The sequence below is a fragment of the Rattus norvegicus genome, chromosome 15, assembly GCF_021556685.1.
Source record: "Rattus norvegicus strain SHRSP/BbbUtx chromosome 15, alternate assembly SHRSP_T2T, whole genome shotgun sequence".
NCBI lineage: Eukaryota > Metazoa > Chordata > Mammalia > Rodentia > Muridae > Rattus > Rattus norvegicus.
In genome coordinates this window covers 38,694,003-38,719,642 of record NC_141548.1, presented here as the reverse complement: position 1 = coordinate 38,719,642, position 25,640 = coordinate 38,694,003, and the positions used below count along the sequence as shown (strand labels likewise).

Below are 25,640 nucleotides of genomic sequence, written 5' to 3'. Positions count from 1 at the left end.
TTGAAAGGCAAACCGGAGGGTCTAAGTTCCACCCAGAACCTGCATGTAAATGGCCCAGTATGGCTGAGTGTTCTTGTAATCCTGGTGTTGGGGCAGAAACAAAATAAACAAATAAAATAAACAAAAAGATGGGCAGCGTCTGAGGAATGCCAGGTATCTTTAAACACCCACACAGGCACGGAAACACAAAGTGAGAAGCCCACGAATGACAGGTGACAGGACTCTGCCTCTCTTTCAGGCCAACTGCTCTTTAAATGGCAGGGGCTGCTGCTTAGCCCAGGCTGCACATTAAGGGATGGCCCCCCCATGCCGGGATGAAGTGGTTTATAAGGGCAGTAAAGTGTGGAGAAAGGCCCAAATAAGGAGACCCAAGGACAGAGAGACCCAGCTGCGACATGCGAACCCACGCAGCAGAGGCTGGATCTCAGTGGAGTGGTGGATGGAGGGGCGTGTAGATTAGGAGCTCGGTAAGAAGGTGAGGAGACTCCTGTGAGCAGGCAGTGTTAGCTACAGCAATGGCAGCTGTTGAGAATAGACTTGGGAGACAAGGAAGGAAGCAGGGACCTAGTAGACTAATTAAACAGAAAATGCCCAGCTGGTACAGTAAATGCATTTGAGGAACAGGTTTTCTGCTCGTTTCTCAAGAACTGATGATTAATTTAATTAATGCAATTTAATTAATTCAACTTGAATAAGCGCCGTTTGGCTGATTTAATTACTGGTTTTACCCTAAGAACATAATAATCCTAGTTATAGAGACAGTCCTCTTTATCTGTGGATTTCAAATTTGCAGATTCAATCCATCAGGGTGTCAAAAACATCATGAAGCTGCGTTTCTGTACAGACATTTTCTTTTGCTCATAGCACTGTAGAGCTACCCACCAGTCTTCATGCCGTATCGGGCATTACAAGTCAAGTGGAGGATGCTTTAGGTTCCAGAAGGGTGTGCGTGGTTCTGTGGAGTGTTACCTGTTTTGTTAGAAGAGACTTGAGCAGCATGGATTTTGGAATTCAGAAGGCAATATTTGTCCTGAAGCAGGTTCCCCGGATACTAAGGGATAACTGCCTCCCCAGCTCCCCAGAACCCCCCAACACACACACACACACACACACACACACACACACATGCTCACACACACACACACACATACACAGACACACACATACACACACAGAAATACAGACACACACTCATACATACACACACACTCACACAGACAGACATACACATGCACAGACACAGAGACACACACAGACACAGACACACACGTATACATACACACAGAGACACACAGAGACACACATGCACGCACGGAGACACACACACATACACACACAGACACAGACACACAGACACAGACACACACAGACATTCAGACACACAGACACAGACACAGACATACACATGCACAGACACAGAGACACACACACACACAGACACACACGTATACATACACACAGAGACACACAGACACAGACACACACACACACACACATACACCAATGGAAATGACAAAAAACAGCCTTTGATTGAATACTTCTTTTCTAAATTAGGTGTCTGTTTCCTATGTGTGGTGGCTTGAATAAGAAATATCCCCCTGGTTTCAGGCATTTTGGCATTTGGCTTCCGGTTGATGGCGCTGTTTGGGGAGCTTTAGGTCTTAGGATCTTACCAGAAGAAGTATGTCACTGGGGGCAGACTTGGAGAGTAAAAAGCCTCAGCTACTCCCAGTTCGCCCTCTGCCTCATGCTTGTGGGTGAAATATGAGGTCTTGGCTTCCGGATCCGACGGTTTCCTCACCACAGTGGACCTGTCTCTGCTACTGTAAGCCGTAATACACTCTTACCTAAGTTGCCTTGGCCATAGGATTTTTATCACAGCCAAAGAATAATGGCTAGTGCACCATAGCTGAAGTAAAATCCTTGACTACAGCAAGGGAGGAAAGATTTATTTGGCTCACAGTTCCGGGGTTCAGTCCATCGTTCTCAGGAAGTCATGGTGACAGGTCATTGAAACAGTGGCGTTACCTCCATAGTCAAGCGCAGAATGCAATGGGCACATGCCTGCCTAAGCTCAGCACACCATCTCTGCTTCCACCCAGGGACCAACCCGTGAAATAACGCAGCGCACATTGAGGCCGAGTTTTCCCATCTCTATTAACCCAATTAAGAAAAACCCTCACAAGACGGCCAGAGGCCAGCCTAACCCAGTTCTCATTCCGACTCCCTTCCCAGGTGATTCTGGACTTTGTCAGGTTGACAATTAAAGCTGACCGTCATACTCAGGAGAAACCACAGGCTAAGAGAAAGAGGCTAAGAGAGTTTTACATCATACTGTGTGATTTTACGTCATCAATGACGTTTCCTGTGGTTTAGACTCTAGGGATACAGGCATTGGATGCCTCTGTCATCTCTCCTGCAGCCTGACGTTTTACATCATTTGTTCGTCCTAAGACTGATGCAGACCAGTCCCTGTTCGATGTCTTTCTCCGATGACCACATCCCATGCTCATCGTGAGGAAGTTTTAGTTTTGGGTCCTGGCCATAACACCTGACAGTCCGTTTATGTTTTGTTTCCCTGCTTTTTCATGCACCAGATGGAGATGCTAGAAACCACAAGAGATAACCTAACATGGCTTGAATTTTTAAATTCATTTCCTAAGACTCAAGAGGAAGGGCACTTTACAACCTAATGCAAACCCTCTGCTCTTTCACCTGTCCTGGTGGTTTAAAAGGTAGATGAGTTAGGCACAGGAGTGGCTCTGCTGGAATGGGGGGCAGTGGGAGACACTGTCTGCGTGAGCCTGGGTTTTTCTTTTCCTTTAGACCCAGTCAGGAGTTTTAAACTATGTACAAACACTTATTCTTGGGGTAGAAATAAATAATTTGAATGTCATCGAATGTGGACAGCCCCACCCCTGACTTCTTTCTTACTGCCCACCTCATTAATGTGGGAGCCCAGGAAGATTGCCAGACGCCATTATCTGTTTCCATACTGACTTTTCCCTAGCAGGGCCCCGCTTTCCAAAGGCTCTGGTGGCATGTGGCACTCCAGGGGTTAAGGACAGCGGGCACACTTAGAGTTGGGAGGGCAGGGCCCCCATTTCCCTTGTTTCAGTTCCCAGATGGCAGTCCAGCTTCTGTCCCTTTGAGGTCCTATTTGAGCTTCCTGTCCCTGGACACAGATGTTCAAAGCCATCGTAATGTGTTTCTCTTTTATGGTGTCTTTTCTGTTTCTTGGTGCAGAGTTTAAAGACCTCATTGTTTCTCCAGGCAAATAAACACTGAGAGACTCTTAGGTGGGTGGGGCAATAAAAAGAACAAAACATCCTTGAAAGCAGGAAAAATTCTTTTAACTTTATTGTGTTTGCAAAGAAATGCTGCAGACGATCAGTGGCTGTTTGGTACCTTATGATTTTTCGGTGTTAATTATAGTATTTATGCTAATTAAAGTGCCAAATGATATCTAGCAAGTGCTAAAGAATTTAAAAGAAAGAGCTATCCTTAGGAACAGCTTTCCTCTGAAGGAACTGGACAGTCTCCTCAGACCTCCTCAGTGGATGTAGTCATCCCTTGGAGCCTGAAAAAAACCTCCCTGCCCTGCCAGCTTCTCTCCTGTAGTAGTTAGCTCTTCCTGACCGCCTTTCATTCTTTCCTTTCTCCTCAAAGACATGGATGATAATATTTGATCTGTCTTATCTTGGTGGGAAATATATTCCTTAGGCCAAGTGATCTACAAGCAAATAGAACTGAGGAGAGTAAGTCTAGTCTGTAGTTTCCCAAGCTTCAGTCTTCCGGAAGCACCACCCTTGCCTGAGTCTCTCCTGTGGTTCTGCGTCTTCGCCTCCTGCTTATGCTTCAGGCTCCCATCTCCCTCTCTCAGGACCTGCCAAGCCTTCTGGACACTGCCAGCTAAATACATTTCCTATCACCTCAGTCCCTGTCAATCATGCTGACCTCTGGCCATCATTGCCTGCCCTGCCCTGCCCCTGGTTCACTCTTGCTTTCTCTCCTGAGCATCTCTACATGTGGACCTTACGATGCACACGTGCAGAAGAGTGGAGAACGTGGTTCTATCTTGACTGTCTATAACTTTCTTTTGTTCACTTGAGGAGAAGCAAGAACCCTAAGTCCAGCCCCTTAGCAGTGCGACTAGCGTCTGTCCCCTAGGTAGAAACTGTCAACATTTTATGCTAATAAATGCAAAGTCGGGTTTGAAGGAAATTTGGAACTCTTTACTTCTAACCTCTGACGGTAGAGCCAGTGGTGATTTGTAACTTGATAGTCTGGACCTGTGCTTTCGAGTAATGACCACAGTTCTCATGAGGAAAGACACTCATGTCATGGTTCCTTCTTCTGCCCTCTTCTGAAGAGCTACCTGGCCACCTTTGTGAGGAGCAGTCCATTAAAGACCATGGACCCCAGAGGGGATACTTTCTATTTCCCAGGTGGCTTCTGAGCCAGTAAAGGTCATTATGTACCAAACACATTCCCGTGGCTGCTTTATCTGAGGAAGCAGTGGCCTGTACATGCTGGGTCAGGTCACTCAGGAGTTAGCCACCATGCACTTGAGAGAGGAGAGGGTAAAGCTGGAACCAAGGCCTGGGCAGGAGAGAATGAAAGAGACTCGAGGTTTAGTAATTTGATTTAAGCGGTATGCTTTCAAAAAAAATCTTTTTCCCCTAGCAATTCAAATGTAAATTACTTACTATTGCAGTCATCGTAAGCAATAAGACTGTCTTAATTTTCTTCTATTTTTGGCTTAGTAAAAAGAATAAAGTTGCACTGGCCTGTCAGCTGACTTTATGGTATAGATGGTGTTTACACTGGGGAATCCACTTGTGCGCTGGTGAGGAGCTGTCAGGGTGCTGCGGTCTCAGAAAGGAGTCTGGCTGCCCAGAGACAGTTAAAGCCTGCCCTGAGGGGCCAGCTATGTAGCTGGAAGGGCTTTGCATGGTAAACAGTGGTCTTGATTGGATGGAGAACCACACCCATGTCTACACTCACCAAGTACAGACTGATCTTTGGAAATCGGTTTTAATAGCCCAAAAGATTAATAATACCCGTCAGAAAGCACAGCTAGCTACGCTGAGGCTAACTGGAAACATCTGCATTTCTACTTGACCACACACTCCTAGGTTTCTGACAAATACATTGCTGCACACAGTTGGCTGTGGGCCAGTTTGCCCTATTCAGGTGGGAACTGTTAGCATTCTAAGCTCCACCCCACAGTTACCTGGCAACAGCCAGGTGTGCTATGCCCGAGGGACACTAATAAAAGGGACTGCTTGCCTGCTCCTCACTCTCCTGTTCCTCTTGCTCTTCCCCTCTTCCCCCTTTCCCCTCTTCCCCTCTTCCTCTTTTGTCCCTTCTCTCCCCATTCCCTTCCCCCATCTCTGTCATGGCATGCTCATGGCTGACCTCTCCTCTCCCCTCCCCTCCTCCTCCTCCTCCTCCTCCTCCTCCTCTTCTTCCTCTTCTTCTCTCTCTCTCTCTCTCTCTCTCTCTCTCTCTCTCTCTCTCTCTCTCTCTCTCTCTCTCTGCCTTTCTCTGCCCCTACTACCCTCTTAACTCCCCTCCTCATGCCCTGAATAAACTATTCTATATTATATCATCAATCCGTCATGTGGCTGATCCCTCTGGGGGAAGGGATGCCTCAACATGAGCCTGCTGAGGCACCCCTTTCCCCCACACCTCCATAGGTCATATCCTCCCACCCTTTATCTTTTTCTAAACACATCAGAAACAGTGAGCCATGATCAGTCCCTCAGTGTTGGCAGTCTGGAGCACATCAGTGCCAGCAGCTCATGGGCTGGGCTTGCAGACCCATGACTTACAGCACGAGGTCTTGGGAACTGGAGCCTTATAGGCCCTAGCTTTAAGAGCTAGATAACTTAAATTCTAACCACAAGTTTACTGTTCCAAGCTTTCAAAACCAGGTCAGAGGCTTATTGCTCTGGGCTTTGAGTTTCGGTATGTAGCACCAAGTTAATGTTATAGGCTCCCAAGTTTCAGGTGTCAGGACCCCAAAGTGTTTAGCCTTGGCGGCTGTCTCCAACTCTTCCAATGATTTAAGCCCGAGGTTCTCAGTATCTGGACTTCACAGTCTGTTGTTGTCTCCCATGGCCTCAGCTCTCCAGTTTTCTTCAGACTTTTGTCTCTGGAGCGCTTCAGTTTCTGAGGAACTCTCAGCACACACTGCTGTCTTTGCTAGGATTGAATCACAGTTTGTCTGCTCTCTGTGAAATTAGGTCTTTCACTCCACCAGTGATAAACAAATGTAAGCCAATGAAAGACAACACTCCAAATAGAATTGTATTGAGGCCACTGTCACAACATGAGGTGTGGTGGTTTGCATCAGAATGCCACCCCAGTAGGCTCATGTATTTGAATGATTAGTCACCAGGGAGTAGAACTATTTGATGGTGTTGGAAGGGTTAGGAGGTGTGGACTTGTTAGGGTAGGTGTGACATTGTTGTATATCACACCTGACAATGTTGTATTATCACTAGGGGTGGGCTTTGAGCTTTCCCCAGCCCCATCTGTTTCCATCTGTCTTTGTCTCCCTCCCTGCTGCCTGCAAATCAGGAGGTAAAGTTCTCAACTACTTCACCACCAGGATGATCATGGACTAAGCTCTGAATCTATAAGCAAAGTCCCCAAATTAAACACTTCCTTTTGTAAGAATTGCCTTGGCCTTGGTGTCTCTTCACAGCACCACAACAGCAACTAAGGCACCAGGGTATAGTCATTCACAGAAGAGAAGCTTCCAGACTGAGAATCCACACACAGACCAAAGAAGGCACAACATACTGGTGCATACCTTTCTAATTCTACCAATCTTGAGCCTCGGATGTACTTCAAGTAAACTTTTTTGCTGAGCCATTAGGAACGTTCTCTGTCCTGGACCTAAGATTAGCTAAAAGATGAATGGGGTCATTGAGTCTTTCTGGAGCTCTCTGGGGCAGGCATGGCCTCCTGAGCAGGACGTGGCTTCTGCACCAAGCACAGCTTCAAGGGTTTCTGCAGCTAGCATGGTTTCCTCAAAACATCCAGGAAGTGTTCACGCTATTGTCCCATCACCAAAGGTCGAAAGAGTGGCTGCATGATTGACAACTCCCTAGTCAAGGCCTCTGGGCACAAGAGAAGGGTCAGCTGTCTGTCAAATGATTGGGTGATTTGGCCACAAAAGCTTTGGTCATCTGAAAGGAGATGCATCAAAGGGCGCTTCGATAAAGACCATGTGGTGAGCCCTCTCAGCTGGACCTCACAGCGCCTAAGCCCTTGCCTAATGCCCTCAGGGAGACTTGAGTCTCTCTGATCTTATTCTCAGCAACTTTTTTGATTACCAAAATGTACCTAGCCTTGATTGACAGCTTGATTCTCTCTAGCTAAAATTGAAAGGTCAAGCCGAGGAGGAAGGGAAGGGGTGAATAAGCCGTCCTCACCGGTGGATGTGATTCTCGTATGTTAGCTCTCTTTGCAGTTACACATGCTTCTGTGGGCTGGGGAATTGTCCAGATCTCTCCTTCCTCTGTGTGGTTTCCCGCCTCCCTCCCAAGTACAAGAGTTTCTCTCCATCACTAAGCCAGCAGCCCAGAGCTTCGTGGATAACTGTCAGCAGTCCCCACCAGGAGAATTACCATACACTCCATTTTACTGCCTCATCTTTACACACTGGAACACTGAAGCAGACCTGGACAGGCACTTGGTTATGGGATACAGATTTCTCCATTCGATGCCTTCTTCCAGGCTCATGCCCATCAACCCTGACCCCTTTTCCTTTCATCCCATTCTGCGTGGGATTTAAAGACTGTTGTCTCTGCTTGATGCTTATTTTTCTACTTATTTACGGTTAACCAATCTGAACCATTAAAAGACAAACCTCTGACAAATCTATACAAAGACAGCCCACTGGGCGCTAACTTGTATCTGCCTTATCTGAGCACTGGTTGACCTGTACTCTGTTGTGATTGGCTGAGACTCAGCACTTGTCACAAGAGTAGGTTACAATCTTTCTACACATCAGGTTAGGCTGTAGCTCACTATAATGGAGTCAACATTAGGCCAAACTGTAGGAGTCACGGCCTCAGTGAAACCAGGGGAAGAACATCTCTTCTAGTTTCTTCCGTTTATTAAGGGCATCTCTACAGTTTGAGGAAGAGTCGGGAATCTCATACAGAAACTGTTCCCAAGTGTAGTGCTATCATTTACACTGAATTCTCTGAAGACGTGTTCCAGGAAAAGGAAGTGCATCGGTCACTTTCTTGTTGCTACAGCAAAATACCTGGCAAAAGTAACCCAAAGGAGAAAAGACCACATCCATCAGAGTAGGAAGGCAGGGAGACAGGAAGTCCGTGTCCATAAGTGTGGGGGAGGCATGGCGACCGATGCATAAGATACTGGTTAACTGTGTCTGCTGCCGGGAAACAGACAGATGGATTCTGCTTCTCATCCCTTCTTCCTCTTCTTGTTAAGTCTAAGACCTCATGGGGAGTGCCAGGGCCACACTCAGGGTGGGTTTTTCACCTCAGTTTAGCCTCTCTGGAGGCATCCTCTTAGACATGCCAGGAAAGAACGTGTCCCAGGTGGCTCTCCATCCTGTCAAGCTGAGAGTGACAATCAGCCTTCGTAGCAGAGTCTAGCTTGCCTTCCTTGAATGAAAATGTTCACCATCAGGGTTCCCTTAAAGATTTGGCAGGTGGCCCTCACTGAGCTTGTCTGAACTAGCTCTGTTACTGACAGATGAGCTCAAATGCTCTTGTTTGCCTGTCAAAGAATTTTCTCTGGAAGCACTTTATTAGTCACGGCTTTATCATTTCCATTCAAATAATTCTTAAAGATTGATTATTATACTAATTGTTCTAGAGGATTGCTTAACATTTTTGGTAAAATTCTCTGTGTCCTTTATAGAAAAGGAGTTCACCCTTCAGAGCGAAGGTTCTTATTTCATTTCTATCATTAGTTTTCCCTCTTAAATTCCGAAGGCCTTGAGGATGTGAGAACCCAAGAGCAAACAATTCTCTGTAGCCCATTCCATCAGCTCCAGGATGTAGTAGGTGTTTCTACTTAATCATCTCATTCTCTGTGCTCCCTATGGAGGTGGTTTCAGTTGAGTTCAAAGGAACTCCAGACCCCCAACGAAATAGTTCTTAACGAAGTCAATTCCAAATACTGAGGAGAACGTGTGGGGACTTAAGGAGCTACGTCACGTGTCAGGAAACATGCTGATCCTTCAAGAGCAGTGTTCTTCAGAACCTAGAGTCTGGGTGCTCTCAAGCACCCTACTAACCATTGACACCTCTTGATTTCATTGATAAAGACACCGAGGCACAAGGTTATCATTTGCTGGTGTTGACACCAGTTGAAAATGGCAGTGTTAGGATTTGAACACAGACTTGGCCACAAAGCCCTCTACCATTAAAGTGTACAGGAAAGTTTAAAGGCAGAGAATGTGGGAAGGCTAAGGGGAGTAAATCAAGGTCAGCTGATGTCACATCTGGACCAGTGGAGGGAGGCTTCCAGATAAAGCTCTTTAGTCTTTGTCCAGTTCATAATCACCATACGTGTGTGTGAGGGGCCATGAGATGCTTTGGCTTGGGTCAGTTGGAGCTGTCTAAATCGGATGGAAAATTCTCTCCCTTTTTCTCAGGAGCAAATGCTCAGCTTGATTAACAACCAGTACTTTGCATTTTCACAAAATCTGCCCCACCCCAGAGCCCTGCAGACATCTTATCAGCTTTCGGGGTTTACCCATTTGCTAGTTGTCCTCTTCTTTCTTTAGTAAAAGCAGATGCTGGGAGCACGACGCTAAGATGTGTTCGTAGAAGTATTTGCTCCATCCAACCTGCTCGTTCGTTTGGTGTTTCTATACTAATTTATCTCAAAAGTGATTGGTGGTACCTTGTGGTACATTAGTTCTAATTAAAACAACTATTTTTTATAATTAAAACACTGACATCCTTTTTATTCTTAAATTGATTGGTCCACTGAATTAGTCCAGTTGACTAATTGATGTCTGAACCTAACTTTTGCCTTGATGGAATAAATTCTTCTCAGTTGTCTAGTCTGCGGATATGTTGTTCACAGTGTTCTTGTAAAAGCTTTGTGTTTCATTTGCTGAGCTTAATAGTTTTAGCCCGTTCTCTTTTTTTTCTCAGCCAATCTAAAGTTTGCTGATTTTTTTTAAAGATATTTTTAAAGATCCACTGCTTTTATGGTGCTGTTATTGATAATAATGTTTTTTTATTACTTTATTTCATTGCTCTCAGTTCTAATTCATACTTTATTTCTATAGTTTTAGAATGGAAGATTAGGTTATGAATTTTAGATCGTTCTTATGTTTTAAATGTTGTCATTTATTGGTATGAATAGTACAGCTATTGCCACAGCCTGTAAATTTCACTACATTGCATTTTCAGTTGTCTCAAACTATTTTCTAATTTCCTTGCCATTTCTTCTATGACTCAATGTTAATTTAGAAATATAATGTTAACATACCTAATATTTGTGAATGTTTCCAACTCCTTAATTCTGTGATCTCTAATTTTATTCTTCACTGTGTTTTGAAGATATCGCGGGTGGTTTCAGGCATTCTGATTTGTTGACACCTCCTTTGTGACTGTCCCATGCGTACTTGAGACTATTGATTCCAGTATCGTAAAGTCCTTTCCTTCTCCTTAGGGTAGAATCCAAAATTACATAGTAAATTTACCATGTGTAGTAGTAAACTCCTACATAAGCTAACTCTACCCAGCAGCTTTGACAACCTTTACTCTCATTCTTGTTCAGGAAATATTTTTGACTGACATATTTATTTAAGCTTAATTCTTATAATTTCAGTAATGAATGTTTTTGAGAGTATGTGGAACAGTTACATTGTATGTTTATGGAAAGTTTTTAAATATATTAGAAAAGCTTGTATACATAAGTGCTCAAAGCAGCCTTACTCTAAATAACCCTACCCGGGTTAAAAACAAAGATCATCAGATGCATGGATAAACAAATATGGTGTATCCGTTCAGTGAAATATTATTCAACCATTAAAAGAAGTGAACTCTGATGCATCTACACTGTAGCTGAGCTTTGAAAATATTGTTAGTAACAGAAGCCAGTTGTGAGGACCACGTAATATTGTGCAATTCCATCTATGCAGAAACACATGGGTAGTCAATGTCGTAACATCAGAAAGCAGCCCAATGCTGGTCAAGGTCTGGATTAGAATGATTGCCCAGGGGTTGGGTTCAGGGGCTATATTGGTAACGAACGTGGTCTGGAATTAGGCATGATCACCAGACAACATAATAAATCTACCCAGTGTCTCTACTGTAGAACTTTGTGCGTGTGTTGTTACAATGAGAAAACCTGGACAAATGAGATGGCTCAGAGAGAAAAGGTGTTTGCCGCCGAGCCTGGAGAGCAGAGTTCTGAGTTTCCTCCCTCGGACTCATCCAATAGGAAAGAACTGACCAATAAGTTGTCCTATGATCTCTGCGTGCATACCATAACACGCATGCTCAGACTCATATGCACAAGAGACAATAAGGTGAAAACATGTAAATAAAGGAAAATACATTTTTACACTGCTTTAACTAAAATAGAATCATATCACTTTCCCTTCTTCCCTTTCCTCCTGTCAGGAAAATCAATTTCTAAAATATAGACAGGGCTGTAGACAGAAAAAAAATAGAAATCTTACATTAAAATAATACTTCTATCACTTATTAAAAAATAAAGATCAAAGTCTAGAATGAAGAAAGTGTGAATGACTAAGGCTTATGTTCATCTGTCATCGGAATGCTTGGTATGAAGTGGATGAAAAACCAGCTCTTTTGCTCATTGGCAAATCAGGGCACATCTGGATTTCATATTCCTGAAGGTTATCGTGGATTTTTTTTAACCAGTTTAGATGAACAAGATAAAGCCTTTCCTCTGGGGCTGTGCTCTTGCCTCACTGAAACTGCAAGGGCTCTTTGCTAGTGGCTTTTATTGTTACTAAAGAGTGTGGCTAGAAGCAGTTCATCAGTAATTGTGCTAAATCTTGGATTTTGATTGTTGGTGATGGTGGAAAGTCAAAAAAAGCAAAGGGATAAATTGTAGCTTACCTGAAACGAACCTAAAAGTAAAACAGATAAAATACTCCATTGAGAAATATTGTAAGATGTCTGAATTGCAGTTACATCCCAGAACTATCAAACGAGTTGCCTATGCCCTAACAACACGGCCGTCAGCAAGGAGTATTGATGTTCCCCAGGGTGTTCAGATTCCAGAGGGAGAGTCTACAGTGCAAACCCAGATTAGTACCTTCGTATCCCAATGCCCTGGAGAACATACGAGGCGTTGGTGAGATCCTCAAAATGAGAGCCCAGACCCAAAGCATCATTAGTTTATCCCTCACTTGTTCTTCCCCACTGTAGTAGCAACAGTAATCTAGTTATACAGTGTGTGCTTTAAAAGGAGTGTTTTAGGGCCAATACTAGGAGCTCTGGGTTGTCTTTCACTGTGGTAAAATTCAGTTGCCTCTTTGTTCATAGGAATAAATTGAGTTGAACTTGAGAAGGCTGTGTGTGTGTTTGATGTTAGGTCAAACCATAATGTATGTTAGCTGGTTAACTAGGATTTATCTGCCTGTACAGAACTCGAGTCAATAGTTCCTTACACTACAACTTACATACATGCTTTATTCTAAAGGGTTGCAAAGAATTTAAAGTAATGTAACAGAACCCATTAGCAGGAGTTGGCCCTGGGGAGATGGATCAGCAGTTAAAATGCTGGCTACAAAAGCAGTGAGCTTGAGGCTCAGAGTTCAGATCCCCCAAACCACGTAAACACTGGGTGTCCATGGCAGCCCTCCTGTAGTCCTGTCCTGGAAAGGGTGAGACAGAGAATCCCTAGAACAAGCTTGCTAGATACACTAGCTGTGTGGATGAACTCTGGGTTCAGCTGAAAGACCTTGCTTCAGTGAACAAGGTGGAGATCAATCCAGAAAGACTCCCTCAAACACACACACACACACACACACACACACAGAGAGAGAGAGAGAGAGAGAGAGAGAGAGAGAGAGAGAGAGGTGTTCCCACATATCTATGAACATATATACACAGACATGCACAAAACACATGCATGTACATCACATGCACATGAAAAAGGAAGGTTAAAGCTTAAGCTTCAGAATCTGGCAAACCTAGAATTAAATGCCTATAGATTCCATAACTATAAAACCCTTACTATGAAGCGTTATGATAACACTTAGAAATTGAAAGATTGGGTGAAGTCCCCAGAGTGTTGAAGAGATGCTGCTAGCTGTAATGGTCTTGATGATACCTTGGGTAATGCTTTGCAGAAGATGAACGTGGGTTCTTGCTAGCAGCTCTCTAGCTGACATAGTGTAGTAGGGTTTGGTTGGATAGAAGGCATGACCTCCGGGCATTTATTGTATGTCAGCTGTCATTTTCTGTGTATTATTAGTTAGGATCAAACTCCACATTCCCCTGGGATGGCTTCATGAGTTGTCCTTGCAAGGGAAGGTTGATCTATTGTTGGGTGTTCATTCTGAAGATGAGGTCATGATCTTCAGGGTTTATATACTGATCAAGCCGAGCAGACCTTTGCTCCTGTTCTCTCCTTAGTCACAGCAAGACTGCACACAGCAATGGCTGTAAGCAAAGCTGCTCTTTGCTCAAGCTGTTTCCATGCCATCAGCCATGTAGGCAAGAGCAGGACAGGATGTACTCAGCAAACACTGTCACTGACTGGCAAGGCCTTATAGACTCAACACTCTGGGGTATTTAGGGGCTGAGTTTTTTTCTACAGACACTCCTTTACTCCACCCTCCATCAAGAAGTAATTATGTACCAGAACCCTCTTAGGCATTACAAATAAAGAGCAAACAAGCTTAACAAGGGCCATTGCCCTGTGTAAGGGATAGAGCTAGCTGGGGGTAAGGCCAACCTGCTGTAATGAAAAGGATTCAAAACTATGTCTGCCAAAGTAAAACAGAAGTTTTGTGACAGCCCAGTCTTGGTGAGTTCAAAGGACAGCTTCCCACCCTGATGCTGGACCAGCCTTGCTGATACACCTAACCTGTTGGGTCTCTTGCTTTCCATATTTCCAGTTCATAGGTCATAGTGGAGGTGAAGTCTGGAGAAAGTAATTTGTCCATGAATTGAGATGATCCACACATCGTTACCCATCCACATCCCCAGTATCCTGTACACATTGCCATGCCTAGCTGCAAAGGAGGCTATCCTGTATATGTTGCCATGCCTAGCTGCAAAGGAGGCGGGAAGCATAGCCTCTTGTCAAGCCAGCCTAACTGCAGTCAGGAGAATAACAATGATTCAGAATGGAGTTTATAAAATGTTGGGTGATAGTAACATCATGGAGGAAAAGAAAGCAGAGGGCGGGGAGTGTGAAACCCTGGGGGTTGCTATTGCAACTTTTGTTTGGTGAACAGCATCACCCAGCAAGTGACAGCTGAGAGAGAGAGGTCTACATGGTAGCATGGGAAGTGCAGACAGACATAGCAACAGGTGGGAAAACTTGGGAAATACCGTAGTCACTTTGCCCATTGCTATGACTATAATCACTATGCCCATTGCTGTGACCTAGTGCCTGGTAAAATGCAGCTTAAGGGAGGAAGTGCTTGTTTGGGTTTATGGCAGGGATACAGTTCTCCAAGGTGCAGAAGGCCTGGCAGTGGGAACAGCTCCCCACAACATGAGGCTACTTATTCACATATCAGCGAGCTGGGAGGAGAAAGGAATGCTGCTGCTTAACCTGATATCTCCTTTTCTTAAGGCCCAGAACATGGGATGGTATTGCCTACAATCAGGATGGATTTTCTTCAGTCCTTTTGGCAAACACTCTCCCAGGCAAACCCACAATTGCACCTCATTCATGTCCTATGTGTTTCTTAATCCAGCCAAGTTGACAGTCCAAATTAGCCATTGGATGAGAGAAATGGACTTTCTTTTAGGAGTGGTGGGCATGATTGCAATGGAGCCCATCGACTCTGTTGAGCTCCAATGTACCTCATACCCATGGAGACAGCTAGTGACCATGGGCCATATGAACCTGGTATGTCCAGATTGCAACCCATGGGCTGGGCACAGCCAAGATTAGCTATGAATGTGGTCCAACAACAACAACAAATTGTAAACTTGCTTAGTAACTGGATTACATGGTTGGGGGATGTGACCGTGAGGGTCACGATGAGGTGTCACAATGAGACGAGGTTGGACAAGCCTGGAAGCATTTCGAGTCCAGGCTTGCAGAGAGTATACTGACCTGTTACTGTCACTCTCAGGTACCAGCAAGGTGAACCTTGTGAAGATCTCATCCACAGTCTCCAGCCCTCGAGACACAGCCCTGGCTGCCGTCATCTGCAGTGCTCTGGCCACGGTGCTGCTGGCCCTGCTCATCCTGTGTGTCATCTACTGCAAGAGGCAGTTCATGGAGAAGAAACCCAGCTGTAAGCCTCCCGTCCTCCTGTCTTACTGTGAAGTGAGCTTGTTAGCATTGTCACACAAGAGGTCACAGGGACCTGGCTAAGACCTAAGATCTAATAGCATCACCCGCTATTTAGAATATAAGATGCAGGAAAACAAGCCTCTTTAGGAACATCAGGGCTTCAAAGGGATGCTGGCAAGGCTGTGATGTCCCAAGGCTACAAGGCAAAAGTAAAAAGTTTCTATACCCTACATTCTTAACAAATGATTTTGAGTGGTGTATGCCTCAGCATAAGAAGAAATAGGCAGTCTTCAGCTGGCTAGCGTTAGTCTCGGCTTTTCGATATCACGATGTTCTGAAATTGTATCTCTTAAGCTACTCTGCTTCTGGCTTTCTGCCCACAGGCAGGAAATTATGTAGACCCTGGTCTGAAACTGGCTGGGCTGTAGTTAAGTGATAGAGCACTTGCTTATCATGTGCAAGGCCCTTGGGGTTCAATTCCCAGCACACACAAAAATGTGGGGGTTTGGAAACTGGAGAGATGGCTCAGTGGTTAAGAGCACTGGCTCCTCTTCAAAAGGAAGGTTCGATTCCCAGCATCTGCACAGCAGCTTACAAGTGTCTGTAAGTCCACTCCCAGGGCATCTCATGCCCTCTCTGACCTTCATGGGCACTAGGCATACATGTGGTACACAGATATACATGCAGGCAAAGTACACTTACACATAAAATAATAAAAAATGTTTAAGTGTGTGTGTGTGTGTGTGTGTGTGTGTGTGTGTGTGTGTGAATGTATGTGAAGGGGTATAGTGACATAGGCTTTGTATTGCTTAGAGTGTCTTAGGGTACACAGAAGGAATACATGCGATAATGGTATTGGATCTTACAAATACAAAGGCAAGGAAGGGTGGTGTTTGGCATCTTATGGAGAAGTGTTGACTGTGGATCTCTCCTCTCCACTAGGGTCTCTCCGGTCACAGGACATTCAGTACAATGGCTCTGAGCTGTCGTGCTTTGACCAGCCTCAGCTCCGCCACTGTGCCCATAGAGCATGTTGTCAGTATCATCGGGACTCAGTCCAGACATATGGTGAGTTGGGATATGAAGGGCCCAGGAGTACAGAATGGCACTGTAAAGCCGGACATTGCCAAGTCTAGCTCTTAGTCTTCAGAATGGGTGGCAGCCAGGCACAGGCTGATTTTCCAGTCATCGCTGACCCGTCTTCATGCCTTTCCTCCGCCGCCTTTGGTTTGGGTGTTCCAAGTCTCTTCATTTGCAGTCACTTCTTCCTGCTGTGTAGAGGTGGGGCTGCCATCCGTGTGCGTGACTCAGGGTTATTACTGTTGCTGTGCTGAAACTCCATGACCAAAAGCAGCTCAGGAGGAAAGGCTTACATATTCACATCAGAGTCCATCAAGGGAAGCCAAGGCAGAAACTCAAATAGTGCAAGAATTTGGAGGCAGGAACAGATGCAGAGGCCATGGAGGGGTGCTGCTTACTGGCTTGTTCTTCATGGCTTGTTCAGCCTGCTTTCTTATAGAAACCAGAACCACCAGTCCAGGGATAGAACCACCTACAGTAGTCTGGGCTCTCCGCCATCAATCATTAATTAAGAAAATGCATAGGCTTGCCCACGGATCCAGCTTTATGGAGGTATCTTTTCAATTGAGTTCTCTCCTCCCAGAGAACTCTACCTTGTGGCAAGTTGACATAAAACTAACTAGTACACCTTGGTTACCTGGTCAAGTCAAGCCAAACATTAGTGTGTCTGGTTTCAATGACTTCTGTGAGGAAGAGGGAAAAGAGAGGTCCACATCAGGGTCCAGCCTTGCCTGCCTCTTAGCCTGCTACTGGAAATAGCCCTTAAGGAAAGTTAACAGGGGCGGAAATGTACCTTTCCACCAGGCAGACAAAGGTGACATGACTCTCTGCCCCCAACTCTTGTCATTGACCAGAGGTTTCCACTTCATGTCCTACCTCCAGGCCTCGGCAGATGACCTCCTGCACAAAAACTCTGCATGGCTAACGGTGCTTCTGGTGGCACTCTGGTCCCTCCCTATTGTCCCGAGTTTCTGGTTCATCTGAGTGTAGTGCCTATGATGGTAACAAGTCATCCCTTGGGCACTATACTTTGTTACTCACAGTCCAGGGTGGTTGGACTGGCCTCTTGGAATCACCAAGTGTCTGTTAATGATATTGCAGAACAGACCATCTTGGTCCCATATGTCACCCATGGAATGAGAATGTTTCACCCTTGTCCCCTCCTTCCTGACTGGTCTCATCGTACAGCCCAAGCTGGGTTAAGTTGTCCGTCTTACTTCAGTCTGGACACCCATGTACAGTTTGTATTTGACCTTCAAGTTGTTCCTTCTGCTAAACAGTCACCCAGATGGGATCAGCTCCCTTTCCAAGGGGAGCGAGGCTTAGCTGGAATGAACAGAAAGTTCAGGCAAAAAGAAAGCCCCCTGCCTCATGCTTTTCTGCTTTTCTCAGGCCCTGTTCACCTGATTCCGCCCTTGTGCTGTGAAGAAGCCCGCAGCTCTGCCCGAGCTGCCCTTGGCTGTGGGCTGCATTCTACGGCTACCCTTCAGGAGAGGTAACTGCCCTTCTAGTCAACAATATATATTCCTTTTTGCAAATATGTATCCTTCTGATTTACCAGCTTTCTGTTAAACTGCAGAGCTCTGCCTCTTAAGCATTACCAATGACTCCTTTGAAGCCCAGAGTGTCCCCTGCAGGGATTGATAGAGTATGTGTGTTCCTTTCTGTGTGTGAGCATGTGTACACAAGTACAGGTGCCCTCAGAGGCCAAGAGGGTCAGATCGCCCTGGAGCCAGTGTTGGAGGTGGCTGTAAGTAAGTCTCCCGATGTGTAGGTGCAGGGACCTGAGGTCGAAGCTCAGGAGCAGTGTGTGTGTGTGTGTGTGTGTGTGCTTAACTGCTCAACTCTCTCCTCAGCGTCTATTCCTGCCATTTCTGTTATTTCACTCATCACAGTCTGCTGGCAGACTGTTTAGAACAGCCACCACAAAAACTCAATTAAGACTAAAAAAACCCAGGTATTAGAGATTGGCTGTGCTCATGTTAATTAGAAAGAGGTGTAGAAAGCAATTATAAATTATAAGGTCAACAGAGTAACTTCAGTAACCACACTGAGGCAACTTTAGAACAATAGTTAGCACTGAAAGTCTTAGCATGTTGGTATTACAGCCACAGACTTAAGATTATAGCTGAAATGCTCTTCTGTAGAAATGGCTTTTGTCACTGTACAATACTTACAAACCTTTTGGATGTATATTCAGAAACACAGCTTCCGTGGGAGACGCGATGCCAGTCTTCTTTGGGTCTGTTTCCCGTTCCATCTGCGCTGAGTTTTCTGATGCCTGGCCTCTGATGCAGAATCCTCTGGGTGGTGACAGCTCTCTCTGTGACTCTTATCCTGAACTCACTGGAGAAGATATCAATTCCCTCAATCCCGAAAATGAAAGCTCAACATCTGTGGATTCCAATGGTGGTCAGGATCTGGCTGGGGCAGCTGCTCCAGATTCTTCTGGAGATTTTCAAGAAAATACTGACTCACCTAGATATGGTGACGCCGATACGGTCTGGGAGCAAACCCTAGCTCAGGATGCTCAAAGGACTCCAAGCAGAGAGGGCTGGGAAGCCAGTGAAAACCTGAATCTAGCCACGTCCACAGCCTTCCAGGTAAGACAGTGATGGCTTTCAGTGTGAGTCTGGCAAAGACCTGTGTTACCCTGGAGGGAACCAAACTGTTTCCCACTTTGAAATCTGGGGAGGTAGACAAGGGATAGCTATATTTTATTATTTCCTATACATTATTTTTTATAGTAAAAGGAGAGGTTTTAAAATAGGTTTCAAGTCTTTTTCTTTTAAAAAAAACAAACAGAACTGTTTAATGGGAGCCCTTCCTTGTCTTCCTAAATCTGACTGCTTGCATGCTTCCTGACAAGGAAGACAAGACCCCGTCTCAGGAAAACACGTTTGCAAGCATCACTTACAGTCTGATGTTAATGGTGTCTTAGAGTTTCTATTGCTGTGACAAATGGAAACACCTACAAAACACTCCTGCACCTACGGCTCAGGGAACATTGCAGAAGAGGGGTCAGAGATTTTAAGAGCCAGAGGCACAGGGAGTTTTCTGTGAGACTGTGTCTCCTAGTAACATAAGAAGCCACGCCTATAAAGTCTCAGCAACATGACTGCCCAAGCAGGACACCAACAGACATACCAAACTGGATGGGGGAAAGCCCATGAGGCCTCAGCACTACACAAAGAACTAGGAGCAACTGAGGAAAACCGAGAGTGAGAGGGGAGGTGTTCTTAGGACAGAGCATACCAACTGGTTGGCCAGTGCCAAACAGTCAGCCCTGAAAACATACATACAAGTAACACTGTATGGACTGAACAGGTTATATTTAGGTGTACACACATACAAACACACACACACACACACACACACACACACACACACACACAAATACATATGTGCATGTAATAACAATAAAAAAAAAACCCGAATTTGAAGGAGGTGCAGAGGGGGCTATATGGGTGATTTTAGAAGGAGGAAAGAGAAGGGAGAGATGTTATAATTGAGAGAGAGAGAGAGAGAGAGAGAGAGAGAGAGAGAGAGAGAGAGAGAGAGAGAGAGAGAGAAAGCTATACCCACCATCATCAAAATCAACTTGGGGAAGAGAGGGTTGACTTTGGCTTAACAACTCTCAGGTTAACACTCCATTGCTGAAGGAAGTCAGGACAGAAACTCAACAGGGCAGAAACCTGGAGACAGGAGCTGATAAAGGAGCCATGGAGGGGTGCTGCTTAATGACTTGTTCCCTATGATTTGTTTAGCCTGCTTTCTTAAAGAACCCAGAAGTACCATCCAGGGGAGTCACTGCCCACAGTTATCTGAGCCTTCCCACATCATTAAGAAAATGTCCTACGGGTTTGTCCACGGGCCAATGGGGATGGAACATTTTCACAGTTGAGGTTCCATTTTCCCAAATGACTCTAGCTTGTTGAATCAAACTAGCTTTCACAAAGCAATAAGGAAAGACAGCTCAAATAATTGTCTCCATCTACATAAAGATAACTTTCAACCCAGATGATTGTAAGGACATAATTATATATGAAATGAATCCAGGAAGAAAATGTGACTTTCAGCTTACACAGCAAAACATAATAGTGAAAAAGTTACTTTCTGAGATATGCTATCTTACAGTCCATAGGGAATTTAGGAACATCTAACAAGAACATTGTAAATTCAGAAAAAGAATTTCTAGAACATAAGCTATTTCCATATCCCCCTACAGTAGAAACAAAACCAACATTTTGATCCTGTTTTAAAAGACTCCCTTCTGGGTTCTGTAAAAGTCCTTCCCCTTCAGGCATACTCACTGAATCTGTGAGACCGAAGCCTCCGTAGACCCCGGCCTCTTCATGGGCTTGTGGCAGCCAAGTGTTTAACTCAGCTAATCTTGCTGTTTTCTGACTAGTGCATTCAAAGAAGCAGTTCACATTTGCTTCTAGCAGGCTCCTTTTTTCCAGGTAGACAATGCACTTACTTCTCATAAGTAATTTGATACCACAAATGAGGTAGCACACATTTAGGGGGATCACCACGAGTTCAAGGCCAGCCTGGGGTAGATAGTGAGTTGGACAGTATCATGGGCTACATAGCAAGGCTCTGCTTTTTAAAAAGCCAACAAAATCAAACAAAGAATAATTTTTCTTCATCAGATTCCTATTAGGAGACAAAGCATGGAGCATCTAGATCGTTGTGTCCATTTTTTAAGTTGGTTCTTAGTTGACCTGGCTCCATAGCATGGACTCATTTGGAATCCAGAAAGGTCCACCTGAGAGCAGTTCCGGCCCTGCTGTGAGGCTGTGATTTTCCGAGCATGATGAATTTGTTTCCTGAACCAGTATTTTTAACACCAGTGTTCTTGTGGGTGCTTTAAGACCACACAATCCCAGATAAGTATATGGGGGTGAAATATGTTCCACATATAGGTGTTAGAGCTGCTTTTACCTCCACGAGTCCATTTACATCTCATTCTCCCTGTGCCCATCCAGGCAGAAGGGAGCAGACCTAAGCGATGTATGGCGTCTGTTGTTTAAGATACTTGAGAGAAGAAAAGCTAGCTTCCTTGCAGGAAAAGCTTGCTTGGTGGCTTTATAACTTTATTTTATTTTTTGTTGTTATTGGAGCTGAGAAGCACATGTGGATGTCAGAGGACAGTTTGCAGGAATCGGTTCTCCCCTTCCACCATGGCTTCTAGGGATCGAACTCCATGTATGGCACAGTGCTATTGTGCAGGCCCCCTTGGTGTTACTTTTTAAACATCATTTGGTGTCAACAGTGATGCTGATGGCAGTGATGGCTCAGATGGTAAAGGTGCTTGCTGCCAAGCCTGATGACCTGAGTTCAATCCTTGGAATCGACATGATGGAAGGAGAGAACTGACTTCTGCAAGTTGTTCTCTGACTTCATATGCACCAAACGAGCGAGCACCCCCAACTCAAAACAATAAACAAAGAAATAACTCAACAGAAGGCACAGAAGGTAGGAGAAGCTCTGAGAGGACCACCCAGTTTTCCAGTTTACCTTTCTACTTTTTGCATGTGACCAAAGGAGGAGGCTGGCTTCCTGCAACACAGCCAACACGCTTGTTCTTGTTGCATCAGTTGGTCAACATATCTGGTTCCGGTGTTCAGACAGACTTCAGAACCTCTGGTTCCTAGATAACCTCTTTACCTAGAAATGTTTTTCCTAGGTTTACCTATGTCACTAATGTGAATTGGTAATTAACACCTTGCTGAGGGGCAGTGTGTGAATGCAAGGCTCTAGCCTTTTCCAACAGCAGCACTCAGTCAGCTGATGCCTGCTCCTTTTTGGAAGGAAGCACTTTGTTGAGGATAATGGTCTCAAGAAGACTCTGTCTATTCCAGGGAGACCACAAAGAGCCATCCTCTTCCCTCACTCTTTGCAGATGCCTGCCAGGAGTGGAAGACTGAGGTTCTATGGCTGAGGTGACAGAATGACGATGTTCACTGGCCACCTCCATTTCTGGAGGCCATGAATGACTTAGCTATGAATCCTTTAGAGAGCCCCACACTGAAGCAGTGTCTCCAAATGTTCCTGTGAGGTTGATGAACAAAAGAATCGTTTTGGGTACAGGATACTATCCTCAGTAGCACAATCAGTTTTAGAATGGCTGAGTAGCAGGTTTAACATAGAAGACATTATCTCTCAAACTTTTTCTGTTGCTGTTTTAGGATGCCTGAAGGCCATCTTCCTGACATGGAGGTGTGGGTCTGGGCACGCCTCTGGTGAGTCTTACAGACTGAGCAGTCTTGACCTTCTACGGTGTCTGGAAGGAAAAATAAATCTGAAGCAAACTGGCAGCACTTCCATACTTTCAGCCACGAGCTTCTGAGCCAGACCAGCTGTAAGCTGAAACCCCAGCAAGAAGCAAGGAGAGACCGTAGGCGGCCTCGGGACCTGCACTGCTTCCCTAAACAAGAACCTTAGCTGGGGCCAATTTGAAGGAGCCATGATGGAATGTGCTGCCTGTGAGATTGTGGGCACGGCAGGGCCCAGCCTGGCTCCTTCTTACGTTCATGGTGAATGTGGTTTCACAAGACCCAGAGTATAAACTTTCATAGACATTCTCTTTTAGACATAACCCACTACCCTGGGAAAAAGCCTTAGCAGATGACTTTCTTAGATTTTAGGCAGAGCTCTGGGGGTTTCTGTTGAAGAGAGGCACTTTCTAATCAGCAGAATGTATACTCCAGTGGTTTGAAGGGGCTTCGTAGCCCCGCCTGATTGTAGTTTGGTGAAGTTGACTGGCCTGCCCCTTATGCACAGTTCCTTTGGCCTCTTCCCTGTGGGTGTACAGCAGCACTGACAGGAGAGGAGGCCTGGGTCATTGAAGGTGGCTGTGAATGTGGTTACGAATGTAGCAGGTTGAGGGGAGGGAGGATAGAAGGGAAGAGGGCATCACTTTAAAGTTACCACCTACTCGAGTTTCCTGAAGCCTGGCTGTGAGCGTTAGAACTGGTGACTATGGAAGCATGTGTTAGTGCTGCTACGTGCTGAACTTCCAAGGCCCAGATTTCTTACATAGAAAGGAGATATTTATGAGCAGAGTAATCCGTGATCTACACCTGAGCTTATACAAAAGGCTTCAGCACACCAAGAGCACTTCTGAAGAGTCCTTCTGTGAGAACACACTGCACATTAGAACCAGATGTGGAAGACCAGTGTTGGCCCAGTTTGGAAGAGCAGGATCCCTGGTGCCATCTAGTCTAACCAAGGCTTCGTAATACAGCATTGATGTAGGCGTGCTGTGCAAGGCCTCTTCTTCCTTGACAGCATTTACCTACCAGAACAATTTCTAAGGCTAAGGAAGAACTAGGGCTCGTTTTCTCTCCATCCTTTGCCCTGCGGCTTCATTGAGCGGGATAGCCTTTGTTTCCGGTTTGAACTTACATGAACAGATCTGACCTCAGCCTTCCAAGCCTCTGCTGTTACTTTCACACTTTAAAAGTAGCCCGATCTGTGAACATCACTGTGATAGAATTCACTAGTGTATTTGTTCTGAAGCTTCCCAGCTTAAATCAGGCTCTTTACTGAACACTGAAACCAAACGTCTAGATGCTATCTTCCTGGATGTTTTTTATCTTCCGTTTCCCTGTGGTTTTCTCTCACTGTAAGACATCAGTAGATTTAATGAGCCCTCTTCCTGTAGCCTCTCTCTAGTCCTAATTATAGCTTTTGATGTGCATCTTCTGGCTTGTCTGTATCTATTGCTTCTCATTCCATCTGTTCTTTTACCAGATGTAGGAAGAACACTACCACAGAGCATCCCGTAGTAGCCCACATCTGCTTTTACATCTCCATGATGCCCACTCGTGACCTATTGACATTTTTGTTTGTGTTTCCCCAACTGTTATTATAAGAACTGACTTTGGGAAAGTCATAAAGTATTCAGGATTTAAGCAGCAGACATCCATGAGGATGCAAGCTGAGCTCCCCTGAGTGGCCTCCTCCTCGTGCACATGTGTGTGTCATTGTTTGCAACCCAATCATCTCTGTTATGACAGGGATGATCAAAGCCAGCAGGGTTGTGCTCCTTTGTGTAACCTGAAGATATTTTCCACATGCCGAGCCCTGATGGACTTCAAAGACAGACACAGCTGGGGAAAGCCAGTCTGATGGAAGGGAAACTCTGGCCCCAAATCCTGAAACATCATTTCTAATCAGAAGAGAAACACTGAGGGTTAAAAACTGATTTCATTTGATGCTGCATTTGGAAGATCCTGGATTATCATCAGAAAGGAGACATCCACCAGCCACTCTAGAAATATGCCATGGCGTTTTACATTTTACACTCTTTGTAAACAAGAGGGAAAGCTGCAACCTGCACTTCCCATTACTGGAACATCTTACAAGGCTATTTACATAGGAGCTGGCGTTCTGATGTCAGATACTGGTATAGAGAGACATCTAGGCGTAGGGGGCACCAGCGCCACCTTTCACATGGCAGAAGCCTGGACAATATGGACATAAGGATTTTTGAATCAGTCAGGGCAAGTCGTGTGTTTTCTATTTTGAATATATGGAATATATTTTTGAATCACAGGATTTTCTACTTTAAAGAGTTACTGCTGCTGTTACTTAGTATAAGTACTGCTGTGTTAGAAGAAAAAGAGCAGAAAAGGAGAGAGAAACTATCACGGTTCTTAAGATAGTTTGTTTCAGCTTAGATTTCATCACAACTGTTTTTCATACTGGAATTTATCAACTGTAAGTTATCACTTTCCGATACAAACCTTTTTTAGTGCTTTTTAAAAATTGTGAATAAAATTGATACTTGTTATTCTTAGTTATGTATCAACTCAAAGTGATCTTGTAGATGGAATTATATTTTACTTGTTTTAAAAATTCATGTGTGTGTGTCACACAAGCCACAGTGAGGGGCACACAGAGCCATTGTGGAAGACACTGAGTCATCATAAGGGTCAGAAAGAGTCATTGTAAAAATCACACAGTTATCGTGAGGGCACTTAAACTACATAAAGGTCACCAAAGTCAGTGTGAAGGTCAAGCTAAGTCTTTGTTAAGGTCATGCAGTCTTTGTGAAGGCAAAAAGTCTTGCTGGAGTT

The 25,640-nt window shown here is 44.8% G+C and overlaps 1 protein-coding gene across 10 annotated transcripts in view; it reads left to right on the top strand.

Annotated features, from left to right (window-relative positions):
* The window catches only part of Tnfrsf19 (TNF receptor superfamily member 19), a 90,918-nt gene extending 65,558 nt beyond the window's left edge, over positions 1 to 25,360 (top strand). For 3 of the 10 annotated variants that reach the window (XM_087585272.1, XM_087585273.1, XM_087585271.1), the window contains exons 6-11: positions 15,308 to 15,472; positions 16,414 to 16,539; positions 17,944 to 18,046; positions 18,752 to 19,154; positions 22,746 to 22,799; positions 24,313 to 25,360. In XM_087585272.1, coding sequence (XP_087441398.1) covers positions 15,308 to 15,472; positions 16,414 to 16,539; positions 17,944 to 18,046; positions 18,752 to 19,154; positions 22,746 to 22,754 — 806 coding nt within the window. In that variant the 3' untranslated portion in view covers positions 22,755 to 22,799; positions 24,313 to 25,360. 10 annotated transcript variants of the gene reach the window in all.
* Positions 25,361 to 25,640: the final 280 nt, after the last annotated feature.